This window comes from Chaetodon auriga, chromosome 1, assembly GCF_051107435.1.
Source record: "Chaetodon auriga isolate fChaAug3 chromosome 1, fChaAug3.hap1, whole genome shotgun sequence".
Lineage (NCBI taxonomy): Eukaryota > Metazoa > Chordata > Actinopteri > Chaetodontiformes > Chaetodontidae > Chaetodon > Chaetodon auriga.
In genome coordinates this window covers 22,967,059-22,983,297 of record NC_135074.1, presented here as the reverse complement: position 1 = coordinate 22,983,297, position 16,239 = coordinate 22,967,059, and the positions used below count along the sequence as shown (strand labels likewise).

At 40.0% G+C, this 16,239-nt stretch overlaps 2 protein-coding genes across 4 annotated transcripts; one reads left to right on the top strand and one right to left on the bottom strand.

Moving 5' to 3' along the window:
- Positions 1 to 540: 540 nt before the first annotated feature.
- nkpd1 (NTPase, KAP family P-loop domain containing 1) lies at positions 541 to 6,223 on the top strand. Its single transcript, XM_076736767.1, has 5 exons — positions 541 to 580; positions 2,014 to 2,130; positions 3,501 to 3,829; positions 4,210 to 5,673; positions 5,966 to 6,223. Exons 1-5 carry the CDS (start codon positions 541 to 543, stop codon positions 6,221 to 6,223), a joined length of 2,208 nt encoding a protein of 735 aa, XP_076592882.1.
- Positions 6,224 to 8,269: 2,046 nt separating this feature from the next.
- Positions 8,270 to 16,239, bottom strand: LOC143320660 (LIM and senescent cell antigen-like-containing domain protein 1). 3 transcript variants are annotated; one of them, XM_076730500.1, is made up of 11 exons: positions 16,036 to 16,239; positions 14,926 to 15,082; positions 14,706 to 14,772; positions 13,623 to 13,743; positions 13,257 to 13,406; positions 12,948 to 13,098; positions 11,731 to 11,823; positions 11,589 to 11,637; positions 11,397 to 11,472; positions 11,010 to 11,177; positions 8,270 to 9,794 (listed from the first exon to the last, which is right to left on the bottom strand). In XM_076730500.1, exons 1-10 carry the CDS (start codon positions 16,062 to 16,064, stop codon positions 11,039 to 11,041), a joined length of 1,032 nt encoding a protein of 343 aa, XP_076586615.1. In that variant the 5' UTR covers positions 16,065 to 16,239; the 3' UTR covers positions 8,270 to 9,794; positions 11,010 to 11,038. The 3 variants fall into 3 exon arrangements, 2 of the variants coding, with proteins under 2 accessions (XP_076586615.1, XP_076586622.1); XM_076730507.1 differs by lacking the exon at positions 11,010 to 11,177 and having other exon boundaries at positions 8,286 to 9,794; XR_013077172.1 differs by lacking the exon at positions 11,010 to 11,177 and having other exon boundaries at positions 8,295 to 9,794; positions 11,187 to 11,472.

The window sequence follows — 16,239 nt, the reverse complement described above, 5'->3', positions numbered from 1 at the left end:
CTTTGTCTGTTCAGACATGATACACAGTAAGTTTGTACTTTCCAACAAAATGTACATCAGCTGTCGTGCTTCCTCAGGTCCTTGTTTGCCTGTCTCAGTTGATTCAGGGTAGAAATGGGTCCAAATAGTCAAGCTGCAGCTTCTTTATTAGTGCTAAAAGGATACTGTACCTGCCTCTCAAGCCAAGGCTTGCATTGACAGAATGTACAGCCCTTTTAATTCACCAGGTGTCAAGTGTTTTTCTTTTTTCTTGAGCACTTCTCCACCTTCTATCTATTCTCATCCTACACTGGATGAAACAAAAATAAACAGTAGTAGGAAGTCAGGAGTGAACACGTCCTCAGATGACAGTAGGACGTCCCATATTATGATTCCTCCACCCCAGCATCGACACGAGCGACAAGTGTGAGGGAGGACATCAAGGGGGAAGCTGTAGCTTTAATGGAAAGTACAGGCACACTCCCACACACACTGCCTGCACCTCACTGGCTAACTGTTTATTTTTCCTCGCAGGTCAGAGGGATTTACGGTGAAAGCTGCATGTTCCACCACACATTCATCATGTATAAGTCAACAAAAGGTAAGTTACCTGCAGGTGTGACACGTACGCGCCACAGTTTCCTCCCCTCTCCCTCTGAGGGGCTCAATTTTCACTTTCAGTTTCACTAAGGTAATGGAGTCATACACACTTGTATGTGAACATACAAGCTTATTATGTCTAATTCATTTCTTTCAAAGACTGAAAATCAAAAACGAAATAAAGTTATTTATTTACTACAAAATGTAGTTGTAAAATGTAAAATGTGTGAAGTCTGTTGCGTAGGGAGTCGATGAGTGAGAATGTGCTGCATGGGTGTTGTGCTGTCTGTTGCTGTGGCTTCCGTGCATCGGGCACAGCGGGCCCAGGTGTGTCCCATGCTGCTGATTAAGCTCCTAATTGATCTGCAGCCCTGAAGACAGAAAGCACAGCAGCAGCAGAGTTAACCAAGCAGAGGGGCCGTCACATTTATCATGATAGAGATCATTTAGCCAGCCGTTATGGTTGGTTTGGTTTTTGCTTGAAATTCCTTCTTTAGGACTGTTTTGTTCTTAATCAGTTGTCATATTTAATAAGCGCAGAGCGCAGCGGCATGGGGGTGTATATGTTTGGTTATATCATAAGTATTATGATTCTGGTGCATTTTCAGTATCTCTACAGTGTTTTTGTTTATAATATGAATGACTGATCATTTGCATTTAGATCTTTTAATTTCTTAACACTATAAGTTACTGTTCTTGGTTTGAGTTTCTACATTATGCCAAGGAGAAAACTGGCTGTTATTGTTAAACTGGGCAATAGCAGCGATATCATTTGGAGGGATGAATTATCTGTCTGTTTAACCTCCTACATTTATCCACATGGGTCTTTCCATTTGTTACTGTTTTCTTATAGACTGCACATGTTACCAGTGAGGGCCACTGAGTCTTGTCTATTTATTCTAAAATAACTTTTAAATAACATCTGCAGCTGCAAAAGTGACAGGCCTACATATGTACCAAGTCTACAGTTTCAAGTTATACTCTTTATATTGTACAAAAGAACATTCAGTAAATACTGGCTTCTTCACTCCTGTTCAAAGGCTCAGTTTTCACTTCCTGTTTTCCTCTGAACGTTCCCTGCACACAGTCTATGCTGTCAACATTTTCCTGATACGAGCATACAGTAAATGCTCACCTTATTAGTGCATAAATGAAGAGCTGTCATGTGCCTGTGCTGTCATTTCAGCTTAGTTCAGCATTATTGAACAGGAAGACTGTTGTCAGTAATAACTGGTCCTGCATGTCTACCATAGATCCAGTTCCCTCAGGTGTAATGTGAGAAATTCTTTGAGTGGGTGTGACAAATTATCTTTCAACTTAGGTTGCCTCTAATGTTTTTTGCATCCGCTACAGTTACGTGGATCCAAAATGAAATGTGAAATGAGAAATGTTTTTCAAAAGCCATCCATGCTGGGGTTTTTTTTCTCTTTTCAGATGATATTTATGCATATGCGCTGTCCAAGACCCTGACAAAAGTTTCATCACCTGCAACTGTAGGACTCTACTCTGAATGTCAGAACCGAATAAACATGATCCTCAGACAAATGGAAGGTATGTAAACTGTATTTGTACCCCAGCATGTCATCTCGTTTGTCTGCTGGACGGCTCTTGCTTTCATCAACCGCTCGAAGCCCAGTGACAGTGTCTACAGTATGTCTGTATAAGGTCTTGAGAGTTCAGATGTTGCCATCAAACACAAAACTTAACTTCAAATGATTTGCATGCAGTGTGGTTATGTAAGAGTATTCAGTGTTCACTCCACAGTGCAAACATGACTGCAGAGTGTGAAACTTTGATACAAACTGCCGTGGCAGCACAACATCATTACAACATTGGAAACGTGAAGTGTGATTCTTGCATTGATCTCTGTGTCCTTAAGTACACATACCATAGTCCTCCCAAACACTGTGCACCGCAAACAAATGTGCACATATATCCCAACTCAATGTATGCTCCTATTACAGATTCCCTAACAGATTTATGTCATTTGGGATGTTTAGTAACTAATAGTGATTACAAATGGTTGCCTTAAAAAGACAATGTGCCCCTTTCAGAGGCTGCATGTAACAGCCCCCTCAGTATCAATTTTAATGCAGCAAATATATGCAAAACGTACAACATCAAACTACAGTTTAAATCAATGTCTGCAAACTTATATGCATATTTTTACCTCACACACAATCGACAAACAGGGGCCACCTTGACCTCTAAAGGCAAGCAAGGCATTTTTGAAATATGCAAGAGTGAGAAACGTGCACAACAAACCCAACAAATCGCACATTCAGAGAGATCAGAATTCCACAAATGACGGCAAAGTCTTCTTGCTCAGGAAATATGTTAAGATTCAAACATGAAAATACTGATTTTCAGTTTATAGAAAAGTGACATTGACAGGCTTCAATAGAAAAGATAAGTTTAAGGTTGTCTCTTTGTGGTACCCAGAGGGTCTTGGAATGCCATGATGGTGTTTTTAAACCTTGGCAGACAGAAATGAACATGTTGGACCAGGTCTTACGTTCACAAACTAATGCCCACACAATATTAAAGTTTTGAAATTTAGCAAGATAGCTGGCAAATATTGTTATTCACTAAGTCTGTATTTTATTTTATTTTATTTTTTTTACTTGAACGATTGAAAAAGTCTGACTATTTTTCCCTATAACAGGTTTTGGTTTTACGGTCATGCCCAGGGCATTTTATCAGAGTTGTTGAGAGCCAAATCAGTAAAATTCACCAACTTATTGCTAAAATATTCCAGAAAAAATCCCAAAAGCCTTCTATTCATTATCCTCTTTACATCTTTATCCTCTTTACCTGTCTTGACACCTCTCTGCCTTGATTCATATTGTTTATCCTTACATGTACCACAACCCGCTAAATGATTTGTCCTGACTGTAATATTATGTTTTGTGTCTCCTCAGTGAACATGAAGCAGGAGACTTCAAGGATTGAGCAGGAATACAAAGGAAAATTCAAGCCTCGTTCAACTAGCCCTTCACTTACTGGCTTTCTAGCACTCATTGGGCGAATGCTCTTCTATAGGCCCATTTGGACTAAGGAGAACCAGCATCACCATAACATCAGGTTCATTTATGTGCATTTTAGTGCCTGGCATTTTGCAGGCAGTGACCTGCTTTGGGCTGGAATAGCCATACGTCTGTTTCAGGCCATGCAGATGAACTTTGGGACATTACAGCTTATACTCTACAGAGTGGCTCAACACATTGAAGAAGAGGAAGTCAAGAAGAAGGTATGTGAATTGTCTTTTCTTTAATAACTTTTCTCAGTTGTAGCAGAGTCTACAGCTGGTGGCTCTACTCAGGTACAGCTGTGCTTTAAGCTGAATGCATGCTAACATGCTCAGAACAATAAGAATAATATGTACACACTGATGTGTAGCAGGTTGTGTTCATCATGGATTAGAGGCCTTTGGTAGAACATTGTTCCCAGTCAAAAGTAATGACAGCAAGCTGATTTGTGTTTCTGCAATGGTCACATCACTGTTGAGCTGCACAAATGTGATTTTATGTGATTTAGCTCATCATAGTTATCAGGATTCATCTTCTGACAGCCATGGCATCTAACCTGCTTCATGTTTGCTCTGTTTTGTTTTTCTAAAAAAAAATTCAGATAGTGGAGGATGGTACTAACCACTGGAGGTCCAAAAAGGTTTGCTGCTGCCCTGTGTGGCTTCTTGGCCTGTCTTTACTTGTGGTACCACTTATCATCCTGGTATTCCTGTTGTCTTTTGGCTATCCCAGTCCTGAAATAGAACCAGGCCAGGGGGTGAATGGAACAACAGGCCAGGTGGATATGCTGGAGGGTCTGGTCATTGCTTCGTTGGGAGTACCAGCAGCAAGTGCACTGAGGTTTATCTTTCTGATGGTTAAGAACCTGATCTTCAACCAGGATGTTAACATCAAGAGGGGCATGGACAATGAGCGTGTCAGTAGCCAACTGGGCTTCATGAACGAAGTGAGGAAGGAAATGTGGTTTCTGTCTTGCTTCATTCAGTTCATGGAAGTCTTTGAGAGGAGAAGGATCCGAGTGGTACTGAAGATCACCACTCTGGACCGGTGCTCCCCCAAGAAAATTGTTGCAGTTCTGGATGCCATAAACATTCTGCTTTCAGATGAAGAAAGTCCATTTATTTCTATTCTGGCCGTGAACCCAGAGGTTCTTGTACAGAAAGTGAATTTTGCAGATGGCTGCTTCAGCAAGGAGGACAGAGCATATGCACTGTTGAACTCCATTGTGACTCTGGCCTTCACAGTCCCACCACTATGTGAGGATTCAAAGCGCAGTTTATTTTACAGCCTCACTAGCAATTCAAAAATCCCTGAGGACATAAGTACGAGGACAGATAAAGTGAGAAGAAGGGGCCTCAAAAACAAATCTTCCCCAGATGTGTCTTCAGTGGAGACTGGATTGGAAATGAAAGAGTCAAATCCACTGATCGATAAACCTCCAGCAGCACTGGATGTAAAAGAGGAGGAGGTAGAGATGTTGGTCAAGAGCATCGTGGCCAACAATGACAGCAATATAAACAAGTACATGTCAGAAGATGCTATGTCTATGAGAAGAGTGATCAACTCCATTCGAATGACGGTGATAATCATGAAGGCCTTGAAGAGAGAGCTTCCTCAACCAGACTACATTGCAGCATGGGTGGTCATGGCCAATCAGTGGCCCTGCCGCCTCAGCTGGATCATCCAATGTGTGGAAGATGCTCAGCAGAGAGCAAACATTGATCAGTCAAATGTGGCCAACATTGATGATTTAAAGACCTTATGGAAAGTCTTCAGTGAGTCCAGGGCAGAGCTGTATGTGATGAGCACTCAGATTGAAGACCTCCTCGAACAGGATGGAGATCCTGAAATGTTTGAAACATTTCTCACAGTAGATTTTAAATTTACCATAAAGGACTTGAAGACATTTGAAGTGGTGACAGTTAACCTGGACCATACAATAAGGAAAGAGCTGGCTCAGATCAGAGGAACATCCAGGCTGAAAGATTCTGGTTGGATGAGGAAACTAGCTCCTCTGCCAATCACAACTATCATCAATATGAACACAGAGGATGTCTGTAAAGAGGTGAGAAATTTCTCTGAAGTGATAATCTTTAAGATTTCAGTTACATGCGAAGCAGAAACTTAACACAGCTACAGGCACATAGTTAGGTGAGTTAACAGTAAAGCTATCAGTTTGATAAAATTACGAAGGGAAATGCTAAATTAAATGCTGCGTCATTTCCTGTGAATCTCTTGTGCGCAGGTAGGCAGTTTTTATGAAGCATATGGATGGCAGATCCTTCCACTAACAATGATTAGGAGCTAAATAATATTATTTCTCTGTGTTTATGATGCTTTTTTCTTCTTTTTCCTAGTTGGAGAGGATGGAATATCCGAGTAAGTATGCTGATATTGTGAGAAGCAACAAGCTCAATGGTTCGGCACTGGTCTTTGGCGATGCAGACGACCTTAAAAACCTCCTAGATATGACCTTGGGTGAATGGGCAACTTTCAGACTGCACTTCCTGGGTTTACCATCACATCTACGCCCACAATACAAAAACATGTTACCGACACCTCCTCATTCTCAGCACCAGCTTGCCCATCATTACTCGTCCAGTATGGTGAAGTGAGTCTGACATCCCTAAAACTGAATATGAAGCTACAGCCAGCAGGTAGCTTAGTGTAACAACTGGATGCAGGGGGAAATAGCTAGCCTGGCTCTATCCAAAGTTCAAAACTAAACCAAATACATTCTACGTTTTTGTATTTATTAAACAACAGAGATAGCGTCAAGTTTGTTTTTTTTAGTGTGTTCTGTAACTTTGGACTGAGCAAGGTTAGCTGTTTACCCCAGTCTTTATACTAAGCTAATCTCCTCCTCCAAATTTATGGCAACCACATGAGAGTGGTGTCAATCTTCTCACCCGAGTCTCATTTGAACATAAGTAAATGTATGTCCCAAAATAATGAAATATTCTTTTAGGTCACTATTAGCTTATCGGGTTGTTTAACACTAAGCTGGCTCACACTTAAGTCAAACTTTAATCACTATAGTTTGTCTTCAAATTAGCTGTAAACCAGCTCAGTGGGAATAACCATTCTCCTCTGACCTCTTTCTCCTTAAGAAGGTGGTAGGTGATACAGTAGTTCAGGCAGACAGTTCCAGCATCAGCACCACCCTCACTGGTGATAATGAGCTCATACTACTCATACATACACAACCTCTCACTGTCACTGCTGCTCAAACGTCTACATGCATTCTCGTTCGCTCCCTCCTGCACTCAAACGTGCCTCTTCTTGACAATCCCCTTGAGGCATTTCAATTGATCACTTCCTGCCTTCTCATCTGGGGGGGTGGTGAGACATTAAGCCTTTATACCAAATTGAATTGCATTCTGTCTGGTCTCAAACATTTATTTGTAAGGAGTTGCCTGACTGGACTCAACAATTTTTGGTTTATCACATTACGCCCATGATTCCAATTTACCCAACGAAGTTATCCTTTTTGTAAGGCATTCTGGTTCAGTCATCTATATTTGTGAACACACAAACATCAATTGCATTAAGTTTAGGACATGGTGAAATAATACTGTATATTTGATGGAAACTCGCCAAATTTTATACTTGCATGAAGAGAAAAACAAGGTTTTGCTTTCCCAGAGGCCAACCAAATTTTCAGCATTGGTCAACTGAACTGGATTAGGGTTAATTTCAAGACACTGTACTTAATGTATGAGTAACATGTGAAATAATTGCATTCACTTAATTTAGCTACAGAAGCTTGTGATTGACGTTTGTTAGTAAAAAGACTGCTTAGAAAAATCCCCTGTAACCATGTCAAATAATTATCACATACATATTCATTCATTTAAGGCAGACCAGGGGTCTCTTTCATGGATCATATTTTCCTATTAAAGGCATTTTTCACAGTAGATATTTCAGTAAGTCACAGTAGAAAAAGCAGGTTCACTGCTTTAGTTTCAGGGTCCTGGTATCATGCATGCTGGCTCACTACAACACTTGAAAGTAACAGAGCTATTGTTCCAAATAACACCTGTGTCTTTCCTCCTATGACACCTTAAAATAATGCGGAAAAAAATCTATTATGAGACAACAGTGCTAGATTTTTCTGTCAATGTGTTACAGAAGGAAGGGTGACAGGTGAGAAGGATCAGGAAGATAAAAAAGCTGTAAAATACGTCACTGCAAGAGAACATACAGAGCAACTATTGTTGTCCCACTGCTTTGAAAATCATTTTCAATACTCTTGCAATGTATAATTACATATTATATGACCTTTTGTAGGCCAGTAAGAATCTCAGGGGTTCTATTTTCAGTCTATCACACAAAACTGTGACAAGCATGTGAAGATATTTGAGGGGAAATTGAGGGGTTTTCCATCAACAACTTAAGCTGTAGTTGTAAGCTGTAAAGGGTTGACAGGAGGCTCCCTCATGCACAAATCCTCAACTTGATTCTAGGTTTTACAGATTAATTTTTTGTTGTTGATGATGTGGTTTTGGTGGTTGCACCTTTATTTTATATGTACTGTAACTTTTCTTCTAAGTTTATTCTGGAAACAGTGAACATGCCTATGCCATGAATGAATGAATGCATGCTACAAGTTTGCAAAAACTCTAACAAAATGGAAGTAAGAGAACATTAATTGAATATTTAGGTTGAAATCTCTTTGATGTCTTTGGGAATACTTTATTGATTATTAAGCAGAAAATCACATACAGTATGTGTACTGCAGTACACTGTAATTCTCCATTTCTTGCAAATCAAATGTAAACTCTGGCAAATAAAATGCATATGTAAAAGTGTTTCATAATAAAAATGCTCATCCAGCAAATATCACTTTGTTGTGTGGCACGTCTCACAGCCCAAGCAATGTGCTGACTCATTGATGATATTTTCATATCAAAGTTAAATTAATGTTAAATAATCAGCTGAAGGTTTATTTCATCTGGATTTCTTTGAACCGTTTCCCCTCAGAAAGCTGCAAATGTTAATTTGGCTAAAAATATCAGACTAACAAACCGCAGGCATTTCGATACAAGCAAATCCATTGCATTTACCATACACACTGAGAGCATACAGTACATAATGAAGGTCTTAACACCAATTGGTTACTTTACAAGATAGATTAATCATAATAGCATCCTCTGATACATTCTCCCAACTCATTGTTGATGGTTCAAAACACTGGGATTACGGAGCCAATTGGACAAACTGCCATGGAGTAATTCTCTGAATACCTAAATACCTGTGGAATATCTACCTGTCGAGCCAGGCTGATAGAAAAGTGACAGAAACAATGGGTTCGCAACATTGCATATCAACTTCTGACATCCATTTAATACACCTATCCAAGGTAGGATTCATTAACACTTAGTGGTTTGTACATGAGCTCATGTTGAGATTTTCTTCAACCTGTTATTTTTCCCAGTTAACAAGAAGAGACACCGTTACAATAACCTAAATGAACACAGCAGTTGTTTTGTGATTACTCATACTGAGGTATAAAAGCTCAAAAGGTGAGAAGTCTAGTAAAATTCTGTTTTCGGATAGATACTTTGTCTAATTAAGACGCATTTACTTTAGCCATAACTGGATGCAAGATACATTTTAACCATTATTTGCATTATAAGACACATAGTTCATATGTTCAAGGCACAAGGCAATTCAAAATAATGCCAAACAACTTCTATCCTAACAATCCAAATTCAACAGTCTGAAGCATAGCAGTTAGCAATTATGCTCATGATAAGTCATAATAAACTGAGACACCACATGCCTTGTCTAAGAAAGAATAAAAAATTTTGGACAATTTAGGAATGTGTGAAAAAAATAAACATTTGTGTACTTAAAAAAAACAGCAAGAAAAAAAATCATCTGCTAATAGGCACCTTTATGAGACCACAGTGATGTAGTACATTTCTATTTTTAAATGGATTCAACATTTAAACTACAAATATTGATGTACTAATACAGTGCCAGGTCCTTTTATTAATGCAGCAGTTCCCCTGAATATTTTACCATCCATAGCAGTATTACTTCCAGGTTGTTTGGCTGAAGGTAACTCACTTGCGTCCCAAGGACTCAGCCAGCTTCTTGAGCCTTTTCTTAAGCTCCAGAGGAAACTTCTCATAGCACTTTTTACAAACGGGCTTCATGTCAAACTCAACAAACTTGTTCCTGTGAAAGACAGACAAACCACGGTGATGCTAAAAATGCAATTCAATGATTTGTCTCTAATCCACATTAACCTTTCAGACTCCCCTCAGACATGCATCGTTTTTATTCAAGCATTATTATCACTGCTGGCTCTGATTTATCTGAAGTCTCAGTCCCCTCACTTTAAATTACATTAGCATTAGGGCCAGGCATTTCAGAGGTAACATCCATCTTCTGATCTGGAATTATGATGGTAAACACTGAAATTATCCTGCAGCTTTGCCCTTTAGTGCAAGACGGCAATTATCTCATTAAAACCAAAAAAATGCATCGATAGCTTGTAAGCAGAGCTGAAACAATTAGTGAATTCACAGAAAATCATTCAGTAACTATTTTGATAATTGGCTGTTTGAGCGTATTTTTAAGCAAAATTGCCAAAAAAAATAAAAAATAAAAAATGCCTTGGCCAATGCACTGCAATTTAAGCTCAAGCAAAAACACAAAACACAAGCAAAGTGTGACAGCACATGCACAGCTTTTTTTTAAAAAATATATATATGTAAATAAAAACAAACACTGCTCTGAGAGGAAACACAAGCAAACACAGAAATATCTTCAGTCATACAGAGCATAACAGAAAACAGCTCAAGTTTCCAGGGGACACTTAAAAGTGGTGAACCTGCCCTGACAAACCTGGGACACATTCTTTGTTATCATACTTTGTGGCTCATGAAGTTATTGGATTAAGTTTCAATATTCTGATTGCATAATTTAGATATTACTTCAGATATATGCTGTTAACCTGCATTAGCATTTTACTGACTACTAGCACACCAATTCAAGTCTGGACCATGCAATCAGAATGCTTAACCAAAAAACAAAAAGTTCAGTAATTTCTGTCATGTTCCCTGTGAGCATTTCTGTATTTAGTTGTGATTTCTGTATTTGTAGTGGGGTTTTCTGTGTCGTGATGTGTTGTGCTCTCAGGACCACCGTATAAAATCGTGCTTGTTTCTGCTCCTTCAGGATTCTGTTTGTTTTATATCATTTTCAACTGAATATCTTTGAGGTTCAGAGGTTTTGCACAATCACCATTAACACAAAACAACGGGAGGGTTTTGGATTTTTAAGAAAATAAATAAATAAATGAGAACTAATGACAACATGCTATACTGTTAAGTTTAGTGAGCAAAGAACGAACACCACAGAGAAAGAGGAAGCAGAGATAGCACCAACCGATCGATGGAGTGGCAAGTTGTAAATGACTACAGACAGACAGCAGGTTTTTTCTTGCGGTCTTTGACATCGCGCTCGCGTCTGGCAAGACGCCGTTTCAGCTCCTCGGGCATGCGCTCATAGCAGTGCTTGCACACTGGCTTCAGGTCAATTTCAACAAACTTGTCTCTGAATTACCGTAGACGCAGCAAGAGCAGCATGTAAGAGAAGAAATTGGAAGGAAAGTTGTCGAAAGAGAATGAAATACACAAAGAGAAGTGTTAGTGTTAGAAGACTAACACTAGCAGGGGTTAAGTAGAGGTGTTACTGAAAACGACGCTCAGCTGGTAGTATTGTGCATGATTAGTTAATTAATTGATTAATTAATTAATGAGCAGCATCACTTACTTGAGAGTGAGTTTTGTGTTGCAGGTGGAGCACGAGAAACAACTGACACACCAGGCTTTGTTGAGAGCAGACACCACTGAGGAGGTCACAGAAGGAAAAAAACAACATTCACTAATGTATCTTCAGGAAACATTTGATGTGAAATGCTGAAAATGCTGCACTGAACATGTGTTTTATTATATTGACACTCACCATCGCCTTCGATCACACGGTTGCAGTGATAGCACACATCACCAAAGAGCTTGATAACAGAGAAACAAGGAGATTTATTTGGTGAAGCAATGATGTAATGCTGTTTGTCTACCATGATTGTTACTTAGCTATTTTTTCTTACCTGGTTATAATGAGTCTCACAGTAAGCTAACCCCTTCCTCTCGTAATGCCGATGACCGAGGAAAGGCTTCTCGCACTTGGCACACACAAAATGCTGTGAACAAAAACAAATGACGCTGAGGGGAAAAGGGGGAAAACTGCAAACAAAGGCATGTAAAACTGACAAGAGGGGCAGATGGCAACACACATGGAGAGGTGCAGATTTCTTTACAGTACACATAATGGGTATGTACTGCATAGTATGTGATTTCAGATGCAGCGACAGACTTGATATTACAATAGTAATCCTTCAGCGCTGCCTCTTAGTTTTTAAATCACATTCAGCCCAAGTGTGTTATGGAGAAACCAGAGTAATATTTCTACAGTATTGCCACAATCTTTTTAAAATAGTTCTGCTTTTTTCCATACCTGCCAGATAAGTTCCTGAAGTGGCTAAATACAACATTAATTTCAGCTAATGACTGTCTTTAGTATTAAATTGACTGCTATACACTGTTAATAGTCTTGAGCTTTTTATACAGTATAAAATTCAGCAGCCTCCAGTCGGATGAACACAACCTGATCTGCTGCGCTCTGCCTCAGGAGAAATATTCTTTTTAAAAGTGCTCACATCACTCCTACAGCCTAAAATTAACTCATTAACAGTGTTTGGGTTCTAAAGTGGTTTATTTCATTAACTTCTTTCTCCTGTGCATCAATAATGGTAACTAAATATGAAATTATAGACCTTCAATTCTGCTTCTGTGTGAAGGTAGAATTGCACGTAACATCAACTGTAAAAATGTGTTCCACATAGCATTTGTCCACTGCTATAAACTTGTCAGTAGACACAGACTAATGCCACATGATTTTCTTACTTATTCTCAATTATTTCAGTAGTTTTTGTATTTAATGGCCCATTTTGTCCACATCACCCTGGCATTTGGACTCATCAAGTAGGCAAAGATGGTGTCCACTCTTCACTATGTGACTACAGAAAAACATCTTTGCATTCCTATCCTCCTCTTCAAACAAATACCAAACACAATCACGAACTGGGTCAACATGGTCATCTTTCCTAAAGTAAACCCCATAAAGCCCTTCTTTTTAACGGAGGAGGTACTAAGAAACAAGACCTCAAAGCGACACACAGTAACTTGTTTTACATTCATTTGAAAATGCAGGAATGTAACATTGTATCGAGTGCACTAATGAATGGCCTCATTCTTGTTCACAAACCTCCACATGCCACTGCTTGCCCATAGCATTGACAACACGCCCCTCGATGGGTCTCCTGCAGGCACCACAGATTGGTACACCCATCTTGTCGTGGCAGGGCAGACAGTAGAGCTCTCCCTTTAGTTCCCTGGCTTCAGCCGTCAGTTCCTTCCTGTGAACAGAGAATCAATGAAACATGTTAAATGGAGAGGAACACAGGCTCTGAACCCTCTGTGATAGATCATTTTCCATGCGGATCTGAAATACATTCTGAAGCTAAGAGCATGCTGTTCTCTGTTCTAAGTAATGTGGAGGAGTGGAAAGACTGACCCGCAATTGTTGCAGTTGAAGTGGTCTGGGTGATAGGGGTCATTCTTAAAGATCAGTGGCTGCTCTTCAATGATGGCATGGCACTTCTGACAGATGTACTTGCCCAGCCCACGTGCTTTCTCGCGGTTATGACATGGGCGACACAGGTGTCTGAGGTAGATGGAGAAAGGAAGACAAAACTTAGGATTGTCAAGGAAGAGTCTGCGGTGTCAAATGATGTTTTGACATACTCTGTCACGGCTGCTCAAAATTCCATTATTTGTTAGAAAGCAAGTGAGTGAGTAACCAGCTTGATGTGTGTGTAACCACCTGCTTTACAGGCTGCCACAGTGTTATATTAAGACTGTAATAAGATGGGATACTTACCTGCCAGCATTTTTGACAAACCCCACGTCCGCAAGCACAGCCTGGCAAATGTCACAGCAGAAGCAGTCAGGGTGCCAACTATTGTTCATGGCCTTAATGACACGACCAATGATGAACTCCCCTGAGGGAAACCATAAGTGAGAGATCAGCCTGAGGCAAGTTGAAGTTTGACTTTTCCAATATTTCTTGGGACTAGAGGCTATTTTTGGGTACTGTACAGTGGTTTCTAATGAGCACTTCATTATGGAGTTATCACGTTACTACAATGCACTACAGAGCTTTCTATAGTGTTCTCAAAGTGACACTTTAATGTTGAATGCATTTTAATTGTCCATTTAATTTAATTAAAGCATGTCTGTCTCTCCCTAGACGCAGTCAAGCAGTATTTAAATTAAGCTTCTGTAGCACTAAAATGCATCCTGGGTGATTTTAACACAAGTGGGAAGTTCTAAATAAAAAGTATGAATAGCCTTAAAGATCGGTGATACACTGGGATCTGATCTCTGTTAACAACATATGGATGTCAGGGATCCTTACGTCCACATATGGACCATAGTTCAGTAGTTCCCAAACTGACAATAATCCAGAAATGTCTTTATGCTCAAAAGGGGATCAACGGAAAAGGTTTGGGAACCACTGGTGCAACATGAATACAGAAGTGTCTGTGACAGCATTAAATGAATGCTTACTCAACATTTTAATGCCCTTATATCATGTTAAACCTCCCACACACGGCTGAGTTGGCAGTGCTAAACAACTATGAATTTCACCCCCACACAGAGTCCTAAAAAGGCAAAACAGTCCACTTCTCTGTGCAACTGTCATTTTTTTCTCTAGCTTCAGTCCCCTCAAATGAAATCAAGTGTGAGCAGGGAAGCAAAGTCTAATCAAAAGTAATTGAGGCACACCTGACATGCATTCTGGTGCCAAGTCTAAAACACAGTCCATCTGAATTAGACAGTCTGATTATGTCTAACTACGAGGTTCTTTTCTACTAAGTGGTCACTAGTCTTTCTGGGGTCCACACAACCCCACAGATAGTAGATCTGGACAGGTTAAATTAACGAGGCCTCCAACACTCACCACACTGGTGACAGCAAGGGGCAAAGAGCATCTGGAAGTCATGTTCACAATATTTTCTTCCTTCAAACTGTCAAGAGAAGATTGACATTCTGTCACTCAAAAGACACACTGAAACCATCATCTATATAAAAGAGTACCAGACAAATGATATCCACTCATGCAGTGGACAACATATGGCTCATAACTGTGTTGATTTGTGAAGTGAATTACAGTACATTACCTCATAGAAGAGTCCCTCTGGAAACTGCTGGAAACACTGGGCACACACAAAGCACTGCTCATGGTACAGCTCTCCATTACTATTGACAATCTTCTCAGTCGCAGCGAAGCCACTCTTACATCTCTCACAGGCTGCAGAGGCCAGGGCATTAGCAATGCTGTTGCACAAGACAAGAAAATACACATCACTACATTACTTCCCCAGAGTTCCTGTCATATGTTAGGCTGACAAATGAATGGGATGCAAGGCTGGAACAGTGTTTATCATTTCTCACATAACTCCTGCATTAACTGTTGCACTTGTTTCAGCTGTCACCATGGAGAATGGAAATAATATGCCGGGTAGTCGCTAACACTCTTACTCACTGTGCAGTCATCACCTAATTTGGTAAAGGGATAGAGGTACTGAAACCTAGCAGAGAGATGATGTGCAGCTTTTCCTCCACATACATATATACACACACACACACGAAGATATTATCTTATCATTACAAAGTTCAATACTATACCACAACACACAAGTTTCCGTTAATAGTCCAGTAAACTTAAAGACCAATGATGACTGAGACTTCAAGCGAAAGATAAACATGTGAAAATCAGACCAACTAAAACAACAGTAAGTCAAACTAAGCAAACTTAGTTTAATGTTAGCTTATCATTTATACCCTGTAATGGCATACATGTCATACGTTTAAGTTAATTTCAATAACTTCAATCTTGGTCACATCTGAACGCTCATAAAGGACATTAAAGTTCACGGGCGGTGAGTGGTAATAATACGCACAATGTTGACAATTAAAAATGGAATTTGGCGAGTTAATTGGGCTAACCGCTATACAGCTAACAAGCATGCTAACCTTGCAGTTAGTTAACTCCAATGAAAGCAAACGTCGGTGCGGTAGCTTTAACATTAACGTATTAACTGTGAAACAACCTACAAACTGTGGCCGTGGACCAATGTATGCACTGATAATATCATTTTCGCTGTTGCTTTAAAAGGGGGCATATGCGGTAGCGTCGCGGTTAGCTAACTTTACCCCAGTTAGCTTGCTAGCTAGCTAGTTAGCGGTTGTGTATATTGGCTTTTATCCAAGCTAATGAAAACTCTTACCTGCCCGTCATTCCAGCCACCCCCAGCATCACCTCTTGGCACGACAAGTTTAGAAACGTAGCTAATAAAGCGAGGTAAACTGGCGTGGGGGTTTCTGACGCCGAGTTACCGAAGTTTTCAGAGGGACGCAGACTCTTGTTGCGCCGTGCTGTACCCTCCCAGCAGAGCCGTGCCGTGGCTCTGAGCTGGCAGCGGCTTCAGGCC